At 39.4% G+C, this 17,861-nt stretch overlaps 1 protein-coding gene across 1 annotated transcript in view; it reads left to right on the top strand.

Moving 5' to 3' along the window:
- The window catches only part of LOC135216585 (exocyst complex component 5-like), a 193,526-nt gene that overhangs the window by 101,596 nt on the left and 74,069 nt on the right, over positions 1 to 17,861 (top strand). Inside the window, exons 8-10 of the mRNA XM_064251964.1 lie at positions 10,207 to 10,394; positions 11,410 to 11,505; positions 13,495 to 13,657. Of these exons, the coding sequence (XP_064108034.1) occupies positions 10,207 to 10,394; positions 11,410 to 11,505; positions 13,495 to 13,657 (447 nt within the window). The remainder of the gene's footprint in view (positions 1 to 10,206; positions 10,395 to 11,409; positions 11,506 to 13,494; positions 13,658 to 17,861) is intronic.

Genomic DNA, 17,861 nt, shown 5'->3' with positions numbered 1-17,861 from the left:
TTAACAGTATATTTCCCGATTGATCTTTAATCTATATTGATCTCTGATCTATAGCGAATAAAGTTATTACATTAAGATATCTCAGTTCTATTCTTTACATAACGCCATTTATAACAACTACGGTAATGTTGTACTGTAGTACGATGATTGAAGTACAAGCCAAACGGATGTTATCCAGTTCGGTTGTACTGGGAAAGAAAAAAAAAAAAAAGTTTTCTCGTTCGGTTGTTCATGGCTGTACACGTTCACGCAACGAGTATAACGTTAAAACCATACTTTCATCATTCTCTTTTGCTGTTATTGAACCTATGTAACTAGAAGATGGATAAAGTTAGGCCATTGTAATTTGATCTCTCATAAAATCGGACTATCGTAAGACTAATGATCGTAACCTGAACACTACAGCTACCTGTACACTGTATAAACTTTATTATATCTTTACATACTCTAGACACCCAAATGTACTGTACAGTAAATTCTATAGTACTATACTGCATAAATATAATTTTACTTATTGCGCCGTTGTGGGATTACAGCGCCTTTGACTGGTCTAGAGTTTCGAAAGAAGGTGTGCGGTGGCCGTAGGCTTTAAAATCGCTTAGCGTCGAAAATCGCTTGGCGTCGGCGGCCAGGAACGGAACCCCTGCCGCTAACCGAGGGCCGCCTGTACTGCAGTATTACTGATATTTACTCATCATTATATTATTACTAGTATTATTATTACAGTAAATTCATCATAACTGGCACCCTTGGGACCGGAGGGTTGCTCTTTATTTGGATTTGCTGGTTGCATGAGAAAAATCCTTCTAGAATGTCATGTGTGTATCCTGAACTGTCATTTTGCCATTCATTTTCATCAAACAATACAGCAGTACCTATTTTTCACAATTTTATTGTGAAATCATTCTTTACATCTTAAACCAAACATTTATCTCATGCTCACCCAATTACAGTGTGAATAGTGCTTAAATTCATACTTTGATACTCTAGACAACATACATGCACACACATTGTTGCATTAGACAGCAGAAACAAAAGCACTGAAACTATGCATAGCAATGCACATACGTACTTTTAAAGGGAGTGTTTAAAGTGTTTTCTTCTATTCCTAAGTTGCTTTTGTCTTTTCTGGTAAATTACAATAGAATTGTAATTTAAAAGATTTTTATGCTGTCCTACTTGCATGTTTTGTTAAAATGTTTTGTGACCTACTGTAGCCATATATTTAACCCTTTAACACCGAAGGGGCATAATAAAAATCGTCTCCCGTATGCCGGCGGGGTCTGGGAGTGAACGCCGAAGCGGATTTTTTTTTTTTTTTTAAATCACAGCACGCTTAGTGTTCAAGGTTAAGATTTCATTTTTGGCTCTTTTTTTTTTTGTCATTGCCTGAAGTTTAATATGCAACCATCAGAAATGAAAAAAATATCATTATCATATATAAATAATGGGATATATGATAGCGCAAAAACAAAATTTCATATATAATTGTATTCAAATCGCACTTTGAGCAAAACGGTTAAAGCTAACGAGTTAATTTTATTCCGTTGTATTGTACACAAAATTGCGATAATTTTGGTATATAACACATGAATTCGTAACGCGCGGACGTAAAAAAAGCTGTTTTCTATTTATCGTTATTTATATGAAAGTATTTCAAAACTGATGAAAGTTACAACCATAGGTTGTTTATTGTTGTATTCTACATGAAATTGCGCACATTTTCATATATAAAACTTTATGTAACGGCTAATTTAAAATGGTGCAAACATTACAACAATCGGACGAAAAAATTTATGATTTTTTCGGAAGAGTTACCGTGTGGACGTAAGGAAAAAGTTTATTTCATAAATTCACCATAAATTGATATATTGTGCTAGAGACTTCCAGTTTGTTGTAAAATAAAGGTAAATGATTGAATATTACTAGAATGTAATAGTTTTAGCTTACAATTGCGTTTTTCGACCACTTCGGTCGAGTCAAAGTTGACCGAAGGTTGAAAATTTGACACTTATCGTTATTTATATGAAAATATTTCAAAACTGTTAAAAGCTATAACCATGGGTTGTTTTTAGTTGTATTCTACATGAAATTGCACACATTTTCATATATAAAACTTTATGTAATGGCTAATTTAAAATGGTACAAACATTACGACAATCGGACGAAAAAATTTCTGATTTTTTTCGGAAGAGTTACTGCGCGGACGTAAGGAAAATGTTTTTTTTTTTCATAAATTCACCATAAATCAAAATATTGTGCTAGAGACTTCCAATTTGTTGCAAAATACAGGCAATGATTGAATATTACTAGAATATAAGAGTTTTAGCTTACAATTGCGTTATTTTACCATTTCGGTCTAGTCAAAGTTGACTGAAGGTTTATATTTTGGCACATCGTTATTTATATGAAAATATTTCAAAACTGATAAAAGCTACAACCATGGGTTGTTTTTAGTTGTATTCTACATAAAATTGCGCACATTTCTATATACAAAACTTTATGTAATGGCTAATTTAAAATGGTGCAAACATTACGACAATCGCACAAAAAAATTTATGATTTTTTCAGAAGAGTTACCGCGCGGACATAAGGAAAAAGTTTTATTCATAAATTCACCATAAATCGGAATATTGTGCTAGAGACTTCCAATTTGTTGCAAAATGAAGGTAAATGATTGAATATTACTAGAATATAAGAGTTTTAGCTTACAATTGCGTTTTTCAACCATTTCGGTAGAGTCAAAGTTGACCGAAGGTTGAAATTTTGGCACTTATCGTTATTTATATGAAAATATTTCAAAACTGATAAAAGCTACAACCATGATTTGTTTATTGTTGTATTCTACATGAAATTGCACACATTTTCATATATAATACTCCATGTAACGGCTAATTTAAAATGGTGCAAAAATTATGTCAAAGTGACAAAATAATTTCTAAGATGTGTTGCTGATACTTTTTAGTACGATAAGAAAGAAATTCGTGCTTGCGCGCCTTGGTAACGATTGTAAACAAAACAACACCTTTATCCGTGAGCTCCCAGCATCCCCCAAGGCGCGTGATTCAAAAGTTTTCGCCTAGTACTATTTTTCCGCGAATTTAAAAAAAACTTTTATATCGACGTACTATACATCCAATCGGCACCCAACAGACAATTTATATTGACGTTTAATATGTCCAATCGGCTTTAAAGGGTTAATAAGATTAAATGGCTACATATAAAGATAATTTTTTATTTGGTATATTTCTGAAATGGGGAGGGGTCATTTATACTCAATGGTTGCATATGTTGTCAAATATGGAAATCATTAATTGTTATTTTGTTCATGCCACTTACCTGACAGATATATATATAGCTGTATTTTCTGACGTCCGACAGAAATTTCAAAACTCGCGGCACACGCAGTGGCGGCCAGGTGGTTAGTACCCATTCCCGCCGCTGGGAGGCGGATATCAGGAACCATTCCCATTTTCTATTCATATTTTTTTCTGTCGCCGGTCGGTAAACATCTGTTTACAGACCTCTGCTCAGGATTTTTTGGAAATTGACTCGCTTTTAAGTATCTGATTGATTTTTTTGGTATTGAATTGGATTGTTGAATTGGCATGCGCGATAGTGGACCGTTTTTTATTTTGGATTGACTTTTCTCTATAAGATATGTCTGGATCAAGTGTTGTGAGTTTCAGAGTGTGTGTGAGGGCTGATTGTAAGGTGAGGCTACCGAAAGCATCGGTAGACCCCCACACAGTATGTATGAGTTGTAGGGGGCTTAATTGTTTGATTGATCATCGGTGCAATGAATGTGAGAAATTGACTGATGATGAATGGAGAGTATATGAGTCCTATCGCCTTAAATTGGAGCGCGATAGGATCAGGAGGTCTTCCTCAAGGAGTGGTTCTTCCAAAGGTAAGACTAACATCTCTCCTGCACTAACACCTGTAGTGTTTACAACCCCTAAACCTGTGTTGCCTTCGGGCTCTGATTCTGTGTCGGGAGAAGCGAATGCTCTCTCTATGATTTTGGAGTCTCTTCGCACTCTGGAGACCAAAGTGAAAGCTTTAGAAACTGGCTCGGTGCAAGTGTGTGATCGTGCCCCCAGTGTTGTGGAGGGGGCGTCAGATCGGCCCCATAATGCCTCTAGGCCTAGACCTCTATCAGACTCCCAAGACCCAGGGAGGAGGTATGTCGAAAGCCGCAAGAGGGTTACGGGGGCTTCCCACCGATCTGGTGTCCCTTCGGCAGACCATGTAGCAAAGACCCAGGCTGCCAAGGACCGTGCACGAGCACGCGTCCTGAAAGAGTGCTTCTCGTCCTCCGAAGCGTCCTCCCCGCGCAAGGGGTGGAGCGCTCGGAGAGACTCTCGTCCGTTAAAGAGGACGTTTCTTGCGGAGGACGCTTCACGTCCTCTTTCGCCGGAAGACGCTTATGATGTCTTTCCGCCTCAGAAGAGAGGTAGGATCTCCTCCGATGAGGACGCTAGGTTGCGTGCACAGGCGCGTATACCTGAGAAACAGGTAGCTGTACCTGTGAGAAGGAAGGAGGCGTCCCCTCGCCCCTCGTCTTCTCACAGGATCAGTCCTGCTTCCTCTGCTCATTCTTCTCCGACGAAGAACATTCTTTTGTCCCTTCAGGACCAGCTATCCTCGCTTATGGCTCAGAGGACTCGCCCAGCAGCAGTCGAGCCTAAGCGGAGGAAGGACCTTAGACTGCCTGTCAAGAGGACTAAGCAGTCTCCGTCTCCTTCACCTACTGCGTCTCGTTCGCCGATCGCTTCTCCTTCAGCGATTCGCCGATCTCGTTCGTCAGCTAGAAGGACGTTACGTCAGGACGCTTTTGAGGACGCTCTGTACGAGGACGTTCGGCAGGACGTTCGGCAAGACGCTCGTCAGGACGCTTGTCAAGACGCTCGTCAGGACGCTTGGCAGGACGCTAGGCAGGACGTTCGTCAGGACGCTTGGCAGGACGCTAGGCAGGACGTTCGTCAGGACGCTCGCCAGGACGCTACACAGGACGCTCGGCAGGACGCTCTCCAGGACGCTAGACAGGACGCTTGGCAGGAAGCTCGCCAGGACGTTCAGGCCTCCTTTCAAGACGTTTTTGGGGATTCTGATCAAGAAGTCTTACCCCAGACGCTATTTTACGCGCTCAGGCACGTATGCCAGCGAAGAGATGTAAGGACGCTTCTCGGGCAGGTGAGACTGCCGCGGAAGGCGCTGAGGACGCTCGTCCTCCTCAGGACGCTCTACCATCAACGAGCAGTAAGCGTCATAAAGAAGACAGCCGAAATAAGGCTGCATCTAGCAAGGATAGGGGTCCTTTGATCTTGCCAAGACCCGCCATTAGGACGCCTTCTCCTGACAGACGTTCTCCTCTTCCGTTTAGAGAAGAAGGAGAACTAAGTAGTTCGGCTGAATCGGGTGAAGAGGAACCTGCTACAGCCCCTTCCCCTTCTATCTCGGACTATAAAGTCCTAGTACGACTCTTGCGTTCTTCTTTTGAGGACAAATTTCAGCCCGCAGCTCCCAAGTCTCCTCCTTCACAGTTTTCTTCATCGAAAACTGGTAAAATCCCGGAGTTTGTAGAGATGAAAACTTCTCTATCAACGAAACGTGCTTTTAAGAAGCTCCAGGATTGGATGATAAGAAGGAGGGACCAAGGCAAGACGACCTTCGCCTTGCCTCCTACTAGACTTAGTGGAAAAGGGGGCATTTGGTATAGAACCAAAGATGAAGTGGGAGTTCGTATCCCTTCTTCGGCTCAGGGAGATTTCTCCAGCCTTGTGGACTTACAGAGGAGGTCGCTTTTACCCTCTGCTAAGGTAACTTGGACCGCGTCGGAGACTGACCATCATTTGAAAGGTCTGCTCAGGACGCTGGAAGTCTTCAACTTCCTTGACTGGTGTTTGAGTTCTGGATATGCAAGCGAGAAGCCCAGAATCTCTTAGTCTGGGGGAGCTGTCCAGCGTGTTAGCATGTATGGACAAAGCCATCAGGGATGGTTCGGAGGAGCTCGTATCTCACTTTGGAACAGCTTTGTTAAAAAAGAGAGCTTTGCTGTGCAACTTCACAGCTCGTTCGGTGACGCCAGCTCAGAAAGCGGATTTGTTGTTTTCGCCTCTTTCGAACCATCTCTTCCCCCAGACTTTGGTAAAGGACCTGACGAACAGCTTACAAGAGAAGGCTACTCAGGACCTTTTGGCCCAGTCTACAAGACGGTCAGCCGTACCTTCAACCTCTTCGGCTGCAGTTCGTCCGCCGAAGAAAGTAAAGCCCTTTCGTGGGGCTCCCCCCTCGAGAGCAGCTCCTCGAGGGAGAGGGTTTTCACGAGGAAGAGCTTCTTTTAAGCCAAAGCCTTCCAAGTGAAAAGCATGTCCTTCAGACACCAGTCGGAGCCAGACTGAAGTATTTTGCGGGAGCGTGGAGAGAGAGAGAGACACGGACTCTTGGTCCCTCAAGATCGTGGAGCAGGGGTACAAGATCCCCTTTTTAGATCTTCCTCCTCTTTCTACGACTCCCAGAGACCTTTCTCCATCCTACCAAGGAGAAAAGAAGAAAGTCTTGTTCGATCTCCTTCAGCAGATGATCGACAAAAGAGCGGTGGAACAAGTCGCGGACCTGGGGTCTCCAGGTTTTTACAACAGAATCTTCCTAGTACCAAAGCAGTCGTTCAGGTTAGGCGTCCAGTTCTAGATGTAAGCAGGCTCAATCTTTTCGTGGAAAAGATCAAATTCACGATGGAGACGCCTCATTCTGTTCTGGGAGCGTTGAGACCGGGCGACTGGATGGTATCCTTAGACTTGCAGGACGCGTACTTCCACATCCCGATCCACCCTCTTTCAAGAAAGTATCTAAGATTTGTCTTGAACAACAAAGTATGGCAGTTCAGAGCTATGTGCTTCGGACTGACCACGGCTCCGATGGGTGTTCACAGTAGTGATGAAGAACGTAGCGAGGTGGCTACACTCTTCGGGAATAAGAGTTTCCCTATACCTCGACGACTGGCTGATCAGAGCGTCGTCGAGAGAGAAGTGTCTGAAGGACTTGCAGTTCACTTTAGCCTTAGCGAAGTCCCTGGGACTTCTGGTCAACCTCGAAAAGTCGCATCTGACCCCAACACAGTCCATCGTGTTATCTGGGGATTCAGATGGATTTCAGTGGCTTTTCGAGCGTTTCCGTCCCAGGAACGTCAGCGGCTAGGCTTAGAAAAGATCTCAGCCTTTCTAAGGAAAGAGACTTGCTCGGCGAGGGAATGGATGAGTCTGCTGGGGACCATTTCCTCGCTGGAAAGGTTTGTTTCCTTGGGAAGACTGCACATCAGGCCTCTCCAATTCTTCTTGGCAGACGAGTGGAAGGCCAAAGACGATCTCAATGCAGTATTGAGAATATCGATTCCAATCAAGAACCACCTAAGATGGTGGTTGGACCCTCAGAAGCTTCAAGAGGGCGTGTCCCTAAGTCTTTTGAGCCCGACCTAGTGTTGTTTTCAGACGCTTCCATCACAGGATGGGGAGCAACACTAGGGGGGAAGGAAGTGTCAGGCTCCTGGAGAGGGGAACAGGTAGCCTGGCATATAAATGTCAAAGAACTGGCAGCAGTATTTCTGTCCCTGCAGTTCTTCGAAAAGAGTTTGGAGAACAAGATTGTTCAGATAAACTCGGACAATACCACAGCACTCGCTTATTTAAAAAACCAGGGAGGAACACACTCCAGAACGTTGTACTCCCTAGCGAGAGAGATTCTGCTGTGGGCAAAAAGGAAAGAGGTAACGATCCTGACGAGATTCATTGCAGGAGTGCAAAACGTCAGGGCAGACCTTCTCAGTCGTCGGGACCAAGTCCTTCCGACGGAATGGAGGCCTTGCACGAGGACGTTTGTCGAGACCTGTGGACGCTGTGGGGACGTCCACTGGTCGACTTATTCGCAACGTCAAGGAACAAGAGACTTCCTCTTTACTGCTCCCCGGTCCTGGATCCAGAAGCAATCGCGGTAGACGCTTTGCTTTGGAATTGGACGGGCCTGGACCTATATGCCTTCCCACCATTCAAGATTCTGGGGGAAGTCATGAGGAAGTTTGCGGCCTCGGAAGAGACAAGGTTAACCCTGATCGCTCCGATGTGGCCAGCGAGAGAATGGTTCACAGAGGTCATGTCTTTCCTTGTAGACTTTCCAAGGACATTGCCCTGGGAGGAAAGATCTACTCAAACAGCCTCACTTCGAAAGTTTCACCAAAACCTCTCTGCTCTGAGTCTGACTGCGTTCAGACTATCGAAAAGTTGGCCAGAGCGAGAGGTTTTTCGAAAGCAGCTGCGAGAGCAATCGCACATGCGAGACGTGCTTCCACAAGAGCTGTTTACCAATCGAAGTGGGCTTCCTTCAGGGCATGGTGTAAAAAGGAGGGAGTTTCCTCTTCCTCGACCTCTGTGAACCAGATAGCTGATTTTCTGCTATTTCTCAGAAATGTGCAGAAATTAGCGGTCCCTACCATCAAGGGATATAAAAGCATGTTGTCAGCGGTTTTTTAGGCACAGAGGCCTAGACCTGTCTGACAACAAGGATATTCATGACCTTTTGAAGTCTTTCGAGACCTCGAAGGTTCCTCAAATGAGACCTCCATCATGGAATCTGGATGTAGTCCAGAAATTCCTTATGTCGAACACTTTCGAACCGCTTCAGACAGCGTCTCTTCGAAACCTGACAAGGAAGGCTCTTTTCCTAACTTCTCTTGCGACGGCTAAGAGAGTTAGTGAAATTCAAGCGTTTAGCAAGTTAATGGGATTCAAAGGGGACAATGCTGTCTGCTCGTTGAACCCATCTTTCTTGGCGAAGAATGAAAATCCTTCGAACCCTTGGCCGAAGACTTTCGAGATCAAGGGTATGTCAAGTCTGGTGGGCCAAGAACCAGAGAGAGTCCTTTGCCCGGTAAGGGCTCTCAAGTTCTACGTGCATAGAACTAAAGAGGTAAGAGGTCCCTCAGGTAACCTCTGGTGCTCTGTGAAGAGGCCAGAGTTACCTTTATCGAAGAATGCTGTGGCTTTCTTTCTAAGGGACACCATTCGGGAGGCTCATTCATCTTTCCAGAAGACTGATTTGAGCCTCTTCCGAGTAAAAGCGCACGAAGTACGAGCCGTCGCTACCTCTCTTGCCTTCCAAAAGAACATGTCAATCAAGGACATCCTTGATTGCACCTTTTGGAGGAGCAACTCCGTCTTCGCCTCACATTACCTAAGGGATGTGAGAACGATCTATGACGATTGTAATGCACTGGGGCCATACGTTTCTGCGGACACAGTATTGGGGTCCGGAAGTAGCTCTTTCCCTATTCCTTAGTTAGGTTTAAGTTAGGTTGTTGTGTTTTTAGGTTGTGGTGAGTCTTATGTGAAGATCTCCCATCCTTTAGTTAGTCTTAAGGGGTTTTTGTGTATAGTTGGTCAGGTGGTGGTCAGTTGCTTCGTTGCCCTCATTTGTATGGCCTCGATGATCTTGTCACGCTGAGGTCTCGCACCCGTTGACAGATCATCCAGAGCGCACCAGCACTACAGGTCTCCACCTGGCTGGCAACTCTGTGATTAAGCAAAAGCAGCCTTGCGTGACAGTAATCACATAGTCTACTTTGCAAACAGGTAAGGAACCAAGATGTATATCATCTACTTAATTTAAGTTTCCCAAAAAATCCTATTCTGTCTTTTCCCACCATCCGAAGGTGTGATTCAGCTATATATATATCTGTCAGGTAAGTGGCATGAACAAAATGTTATTGTTATTATACAATTAAGTTTGTTCATACTTACCTGGCAGATATATATAATTAAAGTGCCCGCCCTCCTCCCCTCAGGAGACAGAGGCATTAATAAAAAATATGAATAGAAAATGGGAATGGTTCCTGATATCCGCCTCCCAGCGGCGGGAATGGGTACTACCACCTGGCCGCCCACTGCGTGTGCCGCGAGTTTTGAAATTTCTGTCGGACGTCAGAAAATACAGCTATATATATATCTGCCAGGTAAGTATGAACAAACTTAATTGTATAATAACAATAACATTTTCAAAAGTAGTCAAGGTAACTTTGTGTTATCTGCTAATGAAACTTTATTAGGGAAGGATGTTGTTTAATGGTGGTGAAATCTTTAATCACTTAATATTCTGTATTTTTATTCAACATTGACATATGATGATCATTTGCTAAGTATACAAGATCTTTCTCAGGAATACGTCCAGTCAAGATTAGACAACAAAAGTGTTCCAGAAGTGTACCTGAAGAATCTTCATGACCTATACTGTCAGACGCTTAAACTGTGTACAGATCTACAACGATTCAATTTAGGCAATGATTCTCAGTTTTTGTCTAAACTTACCAAGTCGATCTTCCAACGTCACTTACATTCGTATATTAGGTTAGTTCTTTGTTGAGTTTTATGAAAATTCAACACATGCATGTTATTAGGAAAACAAGTTCTGAAGCTTACTGTGTTAGTGTTGTTAAAATGATTCTGACTTTTGCTTGAAGCCATTAGTGTCTATAAATTAAGATTAAAAATTTTAATTAGTGTGAAATGCACTAAATGCTTATAATATTTGCATTAGGATTTGGTATTAGTATTTCAGTTAGACATTTGCAATGTTTATGTGATTATATTAAACTTCACCATCGGTGTGATGAAGTTAACTGATGATAGTCATATTATTAATGCCATTATAGTAATTTATTATTTGTTGTAGGTACACTCATTCAATAGATATTCATGAAGATGCCCAAATGGTCTTCGATTATTTGTTTAAAGGATCAAGATGCAGACTGATTTTGAAGGTCTTTTGACTTAAAGGACTGGGTAAACTACTTGACAGTAATATTTTGAAGGTCACAAGATCACAAAAATGGCAAAAACATAAAAAACTGAATACATAAATCTAATTACAACAATTTCAAATTAAACTAGTGTGATATTATTTCATTTGCTTAATAACTTCCAATAACATGTTTCACAAAGATCCTGGGTGTCTCTCCAAAATGGCAAATTGTATAATGTACATAAAGTCTGACATCCTGTGTCTTCAATAACAATAACTGGAAGTAATGCCGTTTGTGCAATTCAGTGGTGTTCACTCCTTTGTTGAGCTGAAAAGAATACTGAAATTTATTTGGGATGGTTCTTAAAACATTGCAGGAAAAGACATGATCCAGAAGACTAATTCTGAATTCTATAGGATTTTTACAAAAGATTTGAAATTCTTATTACATTTAGGGAATACCTTGAGACAGTTGGGAAATTCTCTGTTATTGTGAAGCTTATTAATTGTAGAAAAAATTTGTTATATTTTTAAGTGTGAATTTGATATGTTATCATGTTTTAGACTGAAAGAAGGATCCTATTATTTAATATTTGACAACTTTTTCTTTATTTTTTCCAGCGTTGAGACAAGATATCTTCGGGAAAAGTTTAACCTTATTTTGAATCGATATTATGAGTCAAAAGGACACCAGAAGAAAAACATCCAGTCTGGAGGGTACGTGGTTTAGAATTTCACTATCTCTCTTCACTATTCTTTAAATTTTTAATATTTTCTTCATGTTATATTTTTGTTTGCCTTTATTTAGACAGTAAATGATAGATATAGCACAGCTTGTATGACTAAAACTGAAATTGCGTATCATTGTTTATGTGCTGAATCTCAATCATGGAAGTACTTCATCTGAATACAAGAGAGAGATCTGAAAGGATATATGAAAATGGTTTTTTCACCTTTTATATTGTTAACTGATTGATGTTACTTATATCAATAATACTATGGGATCCCTGATTCTGTTGGCTGGGTTCAGCATCTGGATATGCCATAATGCACTAAGGCCTGTAGTCTCAAGTGGCTAATTTGACATAAACCCAAAGTTATTTAGCAGTCCTATATGCACCGCACAATTCTGTAAAAAAAAAATAGTCCTTTTTAATTGCATTTGCAGTGAATGTTAGTTGAAAAGAGAGGAACATCTTATCCAAAGTTGGGACCATTTTAATAAGAAAATGAGTTTTAATATAAAGGCTGTAAATAATGCTGAATAAACTGCATGTTGCACAGCATCGATTAATATTGTTGTCATTAGAATCACATGGTACAGACTTCTTGATAATTCCCATGGTTTACCTGTTAACCCATTGTACATTGGTAAGAAACTTTTAAGTTTGGCTGAATATTTAGGCTTTTGCTGGAACTGGGCTTCAATGGAAACCATTAGTAATGCTAAGTGAGATGTGTAAAAAGCATATAAATTACATTTTGAATGTAGTACAGTAAATAACACCAAGCTCATATGAAACAAAACAAATGGTTATCACAAGATTAATGAAGAATAACCAAGACGAGCATGAAGGATACATTGTGTACAATATTCACAAATTATGTAGAAGTCAAAATTGTACAGAGATAAAGAGGTAATATAATTATTTATGTCAGTAGACTTATATCAATATGCAGAATTAATAGCAGCCAGAGGGGTTGCTTGAGATGCAGCATTAGCTCAAAAAAGAAGAAGATGCTAAATGTATGAGAAATCCCATTATCTAGTAAATTGTTGTATGACGTCTATACAGTTTTAAGAAGCACCCACTTCCACTTCACCTCACTCTTTTATTCCATAACATCTATTCCTCGCCATGTCATTCAGGGTAGTTTATGGAAATAGTTGTACCACAATTTGCTTGGCACAGTAAATCTTTATCTAATGAAATGTGGTAGAAGGGATAGCTTACCATCTGTTTCTATTACATATTAATTATTTTATTATTTATAATGTGTACAATATTATGGAAACAAAAATCAGTAACTTTTGTACTGAGCTTTCCTCTTTTTAAAAAAAGAAAATTACAATGTCTTTTTCTATAAGGAGATGGCTCCAAAGAAAAAATAAGCATCTACCATGTATGATTTGTATTTCTACTTCTGAATAAAACAGTGGCCATGTCAGTGTTTACATACTTTATTGTTTCTGGGTGTTGTTTTAACAAATATGTTGAACAGTCGGCTCAACACTTTTCTAGACTTCCCTCTTTAGTCTCCCAACTCTTCCAATGATACATTCTTTTTGCTACGGCATCCTCTCCTTCCATCTTTTCATTTTTATCAAAGATTTTATTTTTGTCACATCTCTGCATTTCTAACCCTTTCACCCTTCCTTATTCCTCTTATACCAGACTGTCAACTAATTTTAACATTTGTTTCATTTTCATTCTCACTCACCTATTCTTCATGTCCAAAACGAAGAATTTGCTCAACATTCCCTTCATGCATTCAACATTTACCCCCTTAAACACTAGACTTCTATTTCACCATTTTGTATAGAACTCCCATTAACCTCCTTGCCTCATTAAGACAGTGATTTACCTCTTTTCCTTACTATTTACCATAATAGTTGATCTTGCGTGTCATAAAAGGCGACTAAAAACTTTAGCCAGATCTTCAAATTGTGTACTTTTTCATTTTACCGAATAATTTAAATTTCAGCATTAATGATATAAGGCGGAATCTCCAAGATGTTATTGGCACTAAAGCAAACATCAACATTGGTCCAGCTGCAGAAAACTATGGTGGAGAAACTTTTTTGTCTGAAGAAGTTGTGATATCTCTTTTACAAGAAACAAAGCAAGCCTTCAAAAGATGTCAAATGGTAAGTTTTTAGTTCTTATCTGTTATGATATTGTGTGAGCTTTAATTATAATTTTACAAAATAAATTAAAATTAATTATTAGAAAACATATATAACTTGGTAAAATTTATGATTGTGTTGTAAAAGGGGTGCCACAAGGGGATATAAGTAGCCTTTTTTAACCTCATGTTTTTTCTTAAGTTGGCCGACCTCAAAGTTTTTCCAGCCTGGGTGCAGCATATTTTTTTTAGCCTGACTCAAAAGGGTTAAGCATACTCCTCATGGTGTGCTCAGCTTGGTCACATTGGCATGTTCAAATAATGTTATTGTCACTTTTCCAAAGCAACTACCATCACAACGAGGTCTTTGGCACACTTTCAGGCAAGATCTAAGGAGAGTGGTGGTGTCCAATAGCCATCCAGTTCTCCCATTGTTGTAACTGCCATATATAGGATTTAACATTTCATCACATTTTCTAGTTATCTGCATTTGTATTAGTAGTACAGGTGGCCCTCAGTTAGCGGCAGGGGTTCCGTTGCTGACCGCCGACGCTAAGTGATTTTTGACGCTAAGCGATTTTAAAGCCTACGGCCACCGCACACCTTCTTTCGAAACTCTAGATCAGTCAAAGGCGCCGTAATGCCCCAATGGCGCAATAAGTAAAATTATATTTATGCAGTATAGTACTATAGAATTCACTGTACAGTAGTACTGTAAAGTACATTATAGCATTGTAAATACTGTAAAGTGAAAAAAGCCTAGCTTTAATCCTTTGGGTGTCTAGAGTATGTAAAGATATTATAAAGTTTATACAGTGCACAGGTAGCTGTAGTGTTCAAGTTACAATCATTAGTCTTACGATAGTACGATTTTATGAGAGATCAAATTACAATGGCCTAACTTTGTCCATCTTCTAGTTACATAAGTTCAATAACAGCAAAAGAGAATGATGAAAGTATGGTTTTAACGTTATACCCGTTGAGTGATACAGCCATGAACAACCAGCCATGAACAACCGAACGAGAAACAACTTTTTTTTTTCTAAGTACAACCGAACTGGATAACATCCGTTTGGCTTGTATTTCAATCATTGTACTACAGTACACTATTACCGTAGTTGTTATAAATGGCGTTATGTATAGAATAGAACTGAGATATCTTAATGTAATAACTTTATTTGCTATAGATCAAAGATCAATTGGGAAATATACTGTTAAATTTAAACCCAGTTATAACTGAAGCTGAGAAAACTGTTCAAGCTGCTAATGACTATTATCGTACATCGGCAACAAGGATAAAACTGCTGTAAACGTATGCCATCAAACACAACCGTAGATAAAATTGGGATTATATAATTTTAATCAAAACTTCTGTGCTTGAAAGAACACATTTTACTGTTGGTTTCACGCCAATATAAGATAAATAACATAAAGTTCGTATTACGATGATATAAAGGATTATTGGGAAACGGAAATCACGTACGTAACGCAATAAACATGCCGCCAACGTAATCTGTTAACGAAAAAAGAAATTAGTTCACATACACAACGAGACATTCAATAAATATTTCCACCCAAAAACACATTGCATGAGGAAAAATAACCTTGTCTCATATAAGTCAAGTATCTAGATATTCGTTTATGCTAACTAGAAGCAAGAGAATTCGCTCAGAACTGCGTTATGGTGAAACAAACTCAGTCTCGTATTCATCAGCTGATTTCAAACCACAACATTGGAGCTCCGCGGAATACTGGTTCAAATTTGCCGTAGTATTTTATAATACAATAATATGGAGATACATACAAATATTCTTGGATACAGTGAAATAATGTTATACTTTTTAAAGGATTTATGGAAAAGATGCATAATTAATAAAATAACACCTCAATGGCGTTTTTTCGGAACAGTGGCGGACAAGAACGAACATGAAAAAACGTCCCCTGACAACGTGGAGGGTAGTTACAAAGGCTGCCTTAATTTGTATCTTATTTATGTACAAAAATGAAATTACCTTTACGTAATATATTTTCATACACATTTTAAACATAAAAGCATAAACATTTAAAAAATCGACACATCGATCGCTAAATTTGCACTCTACGTAGTCGATAACTTGAAGGGAAGTTTCAAAAGCTGCCTTTTTATCATATTTCTGCACAGAAATAAAAATACCCTATTCGTAATACATTTTCATACGCATTTTAAACATAAAAGCATAAACACTTATAAAATTGACACATTGATCGCTAATTTGCACTTTTTTTAAATCGATATTTTCAGAAGAGCGGCAGGCGGCGGCTCACAAGAAAACATGAAAAAACATTGTATTTGATAACGTGAAGGGCAGTTTCAAAAGCTGCCTTTGTATCATATTGCTGTGCAGAAATAAAAATACCTTTCACATAATACATTTTCATACACATTTTAAACTAAAGGATGAACATTTATAAATCGACACATCCATAGCTAAATTTGCACTTATGTAACTCGATATTTTCAGCATAGAACAGGGTCAGAGGCATATATTTTACCCTAATACCTACGTAATAACTCTCCATAAAATTTGTTAATGTAATTTGCATAACCTTTATGGTCTGAACGGCATTTCTAGAAATGTATGAACTCGTTAGACAACGGCGCTAGTGGCACAGTTAACTGAAAATTGTGCCATAAAAATACCTTTAAAATGCCTTATTTATTTAATGAATTTTTTTGACGACAGCCGTAAAACCGATTCGCCATTGAGCGATTGCGCCGCTAACCGCGGGCCGCCTGTAATTACATTGTTTTAAGATTTTTATTTCTCCTGTACCTGCTTTTAAGATTTTGTGTACACTCGGCAAGGAAAGTTAAGATACAGTTTTTTAAAATCTTCGGACATATATTGTTCAATAATGCCACACCTGGCAACTCTAGAAAGGGGGCGGAGCTTCTAAATCATAGCGTTTGTTGCTTTCTAGATTTCCATCAACTTTACACCATAAAGATTCGTTAGAGGTCCTATAATCATTTATACTTGGATGTAGAAACAGGCTCTATATTATTCGTTAATGTTAGTTTAGTAACGTCAGTTCAGGGTAGAATATCAATCATCCTTTTTTAAAACCTACCGTGAAACTTTATTCATAAGTAATGTTTGACACTAAACTGACGTAAAATACATACATAATTGAAGACGGATCTTAAACAATGAGAGAAAGTGTTTTAAAATTTGGGCAGTATTTGTGGAAATCGTGAGGAACAATACAGTAAAGAATGAAATATTATGACGATAGAGAGAGAGAGAGCGCAAGCATAGGCCTACCTATAGAGATACTTAATTCATTATATTTATTTTGAGAGATTAAGTGATAATATTTTTTCAAATGTTTCAAAAGTGGAGAGAGAGAAGAGAGAGAGGAGAGAGAAGAGAGAGAGAGAGAGAGAGAGAGAGAGAGAGAGAGAGAGAGAGAGAGAGAGAGATCTGCTTACTAAGCTTAAAGCTTAGGCCTATTTACAACTACTTAATTTCATTATATTTTCCTTGGGAGACTGAGTGGTAATATATATTTTTAAAGTATGTTTTAGAAGTGGAGAGAGAGAGAGAGAGAGAGAAAGAGAGAGAGAGAGAGAGAGAGAATTATAGCATTGGTGACGGACTTGTGACAGGGGAAAGGCAGAAGAAAGAGCGGTGAATCGGTGCACAGATACCTGGGAAACGGGTTGATATGACTGCCAAGATTGTGCTGCACTATGCTAGATGAAATTTGAAGGATCACAACATTCAAGTTAATCCTCTAAGAAATTCATACCCTAATCTTGATTTCATTTGACAGTTGCTGTAACATTCAGATTGTAAAAAGACGTGGAAAGTTTTAGACACAGGCTGCGGTCATTCTTGCTCTCTTGATATAGTCCATACTTTTTAAAATTGGGGTTCATCCGCAAATCAATCACGAAAAAAGTTGTGTTAACTAAGAATATTTACTACCACAAATAACTCAATATGTATTGCACAGGCAATTAAAGTTTTATATCGTGCAAAAAATGCTGATGTGTTGGGAGATCTTTCAGCCTCGCGGCAAAGAAATGCAGTCGTTTAGGGCTGTAAGCTACTACGAACTGCTTTGTAATGGGAGCATATAGCCAGAAAATCTTTGAGCTGACATGCTACTTTAACCAGGATAAAGATATATGTTTAAAGACAGTAGCTTTGTAAACAGCAACTAGCATTCGAACCATGTCA

The sequence above is a fragment of the Macrobrachium nipponense genome, chromosome 6, assembly GCF_015104395.2.
Source record: "Macrobrachium nipponense isolate FS-2020 chromosome 6, ASM1510439v2, whole genome shotgun sequence".
In the NCBI taxonomy this organism is placed as follows: domain Eukaryota; kingdom Metazoa; phylum Arthropoda; class Malacostraca; order Decapoda; family Palaemonidae; genus Macrobrachium; species Macrobrachium nipponense.
Note: the sequence above shows the minus strand (reverse complement) of the source record. Positions and strands in the feature narration are given on the sequence as shown.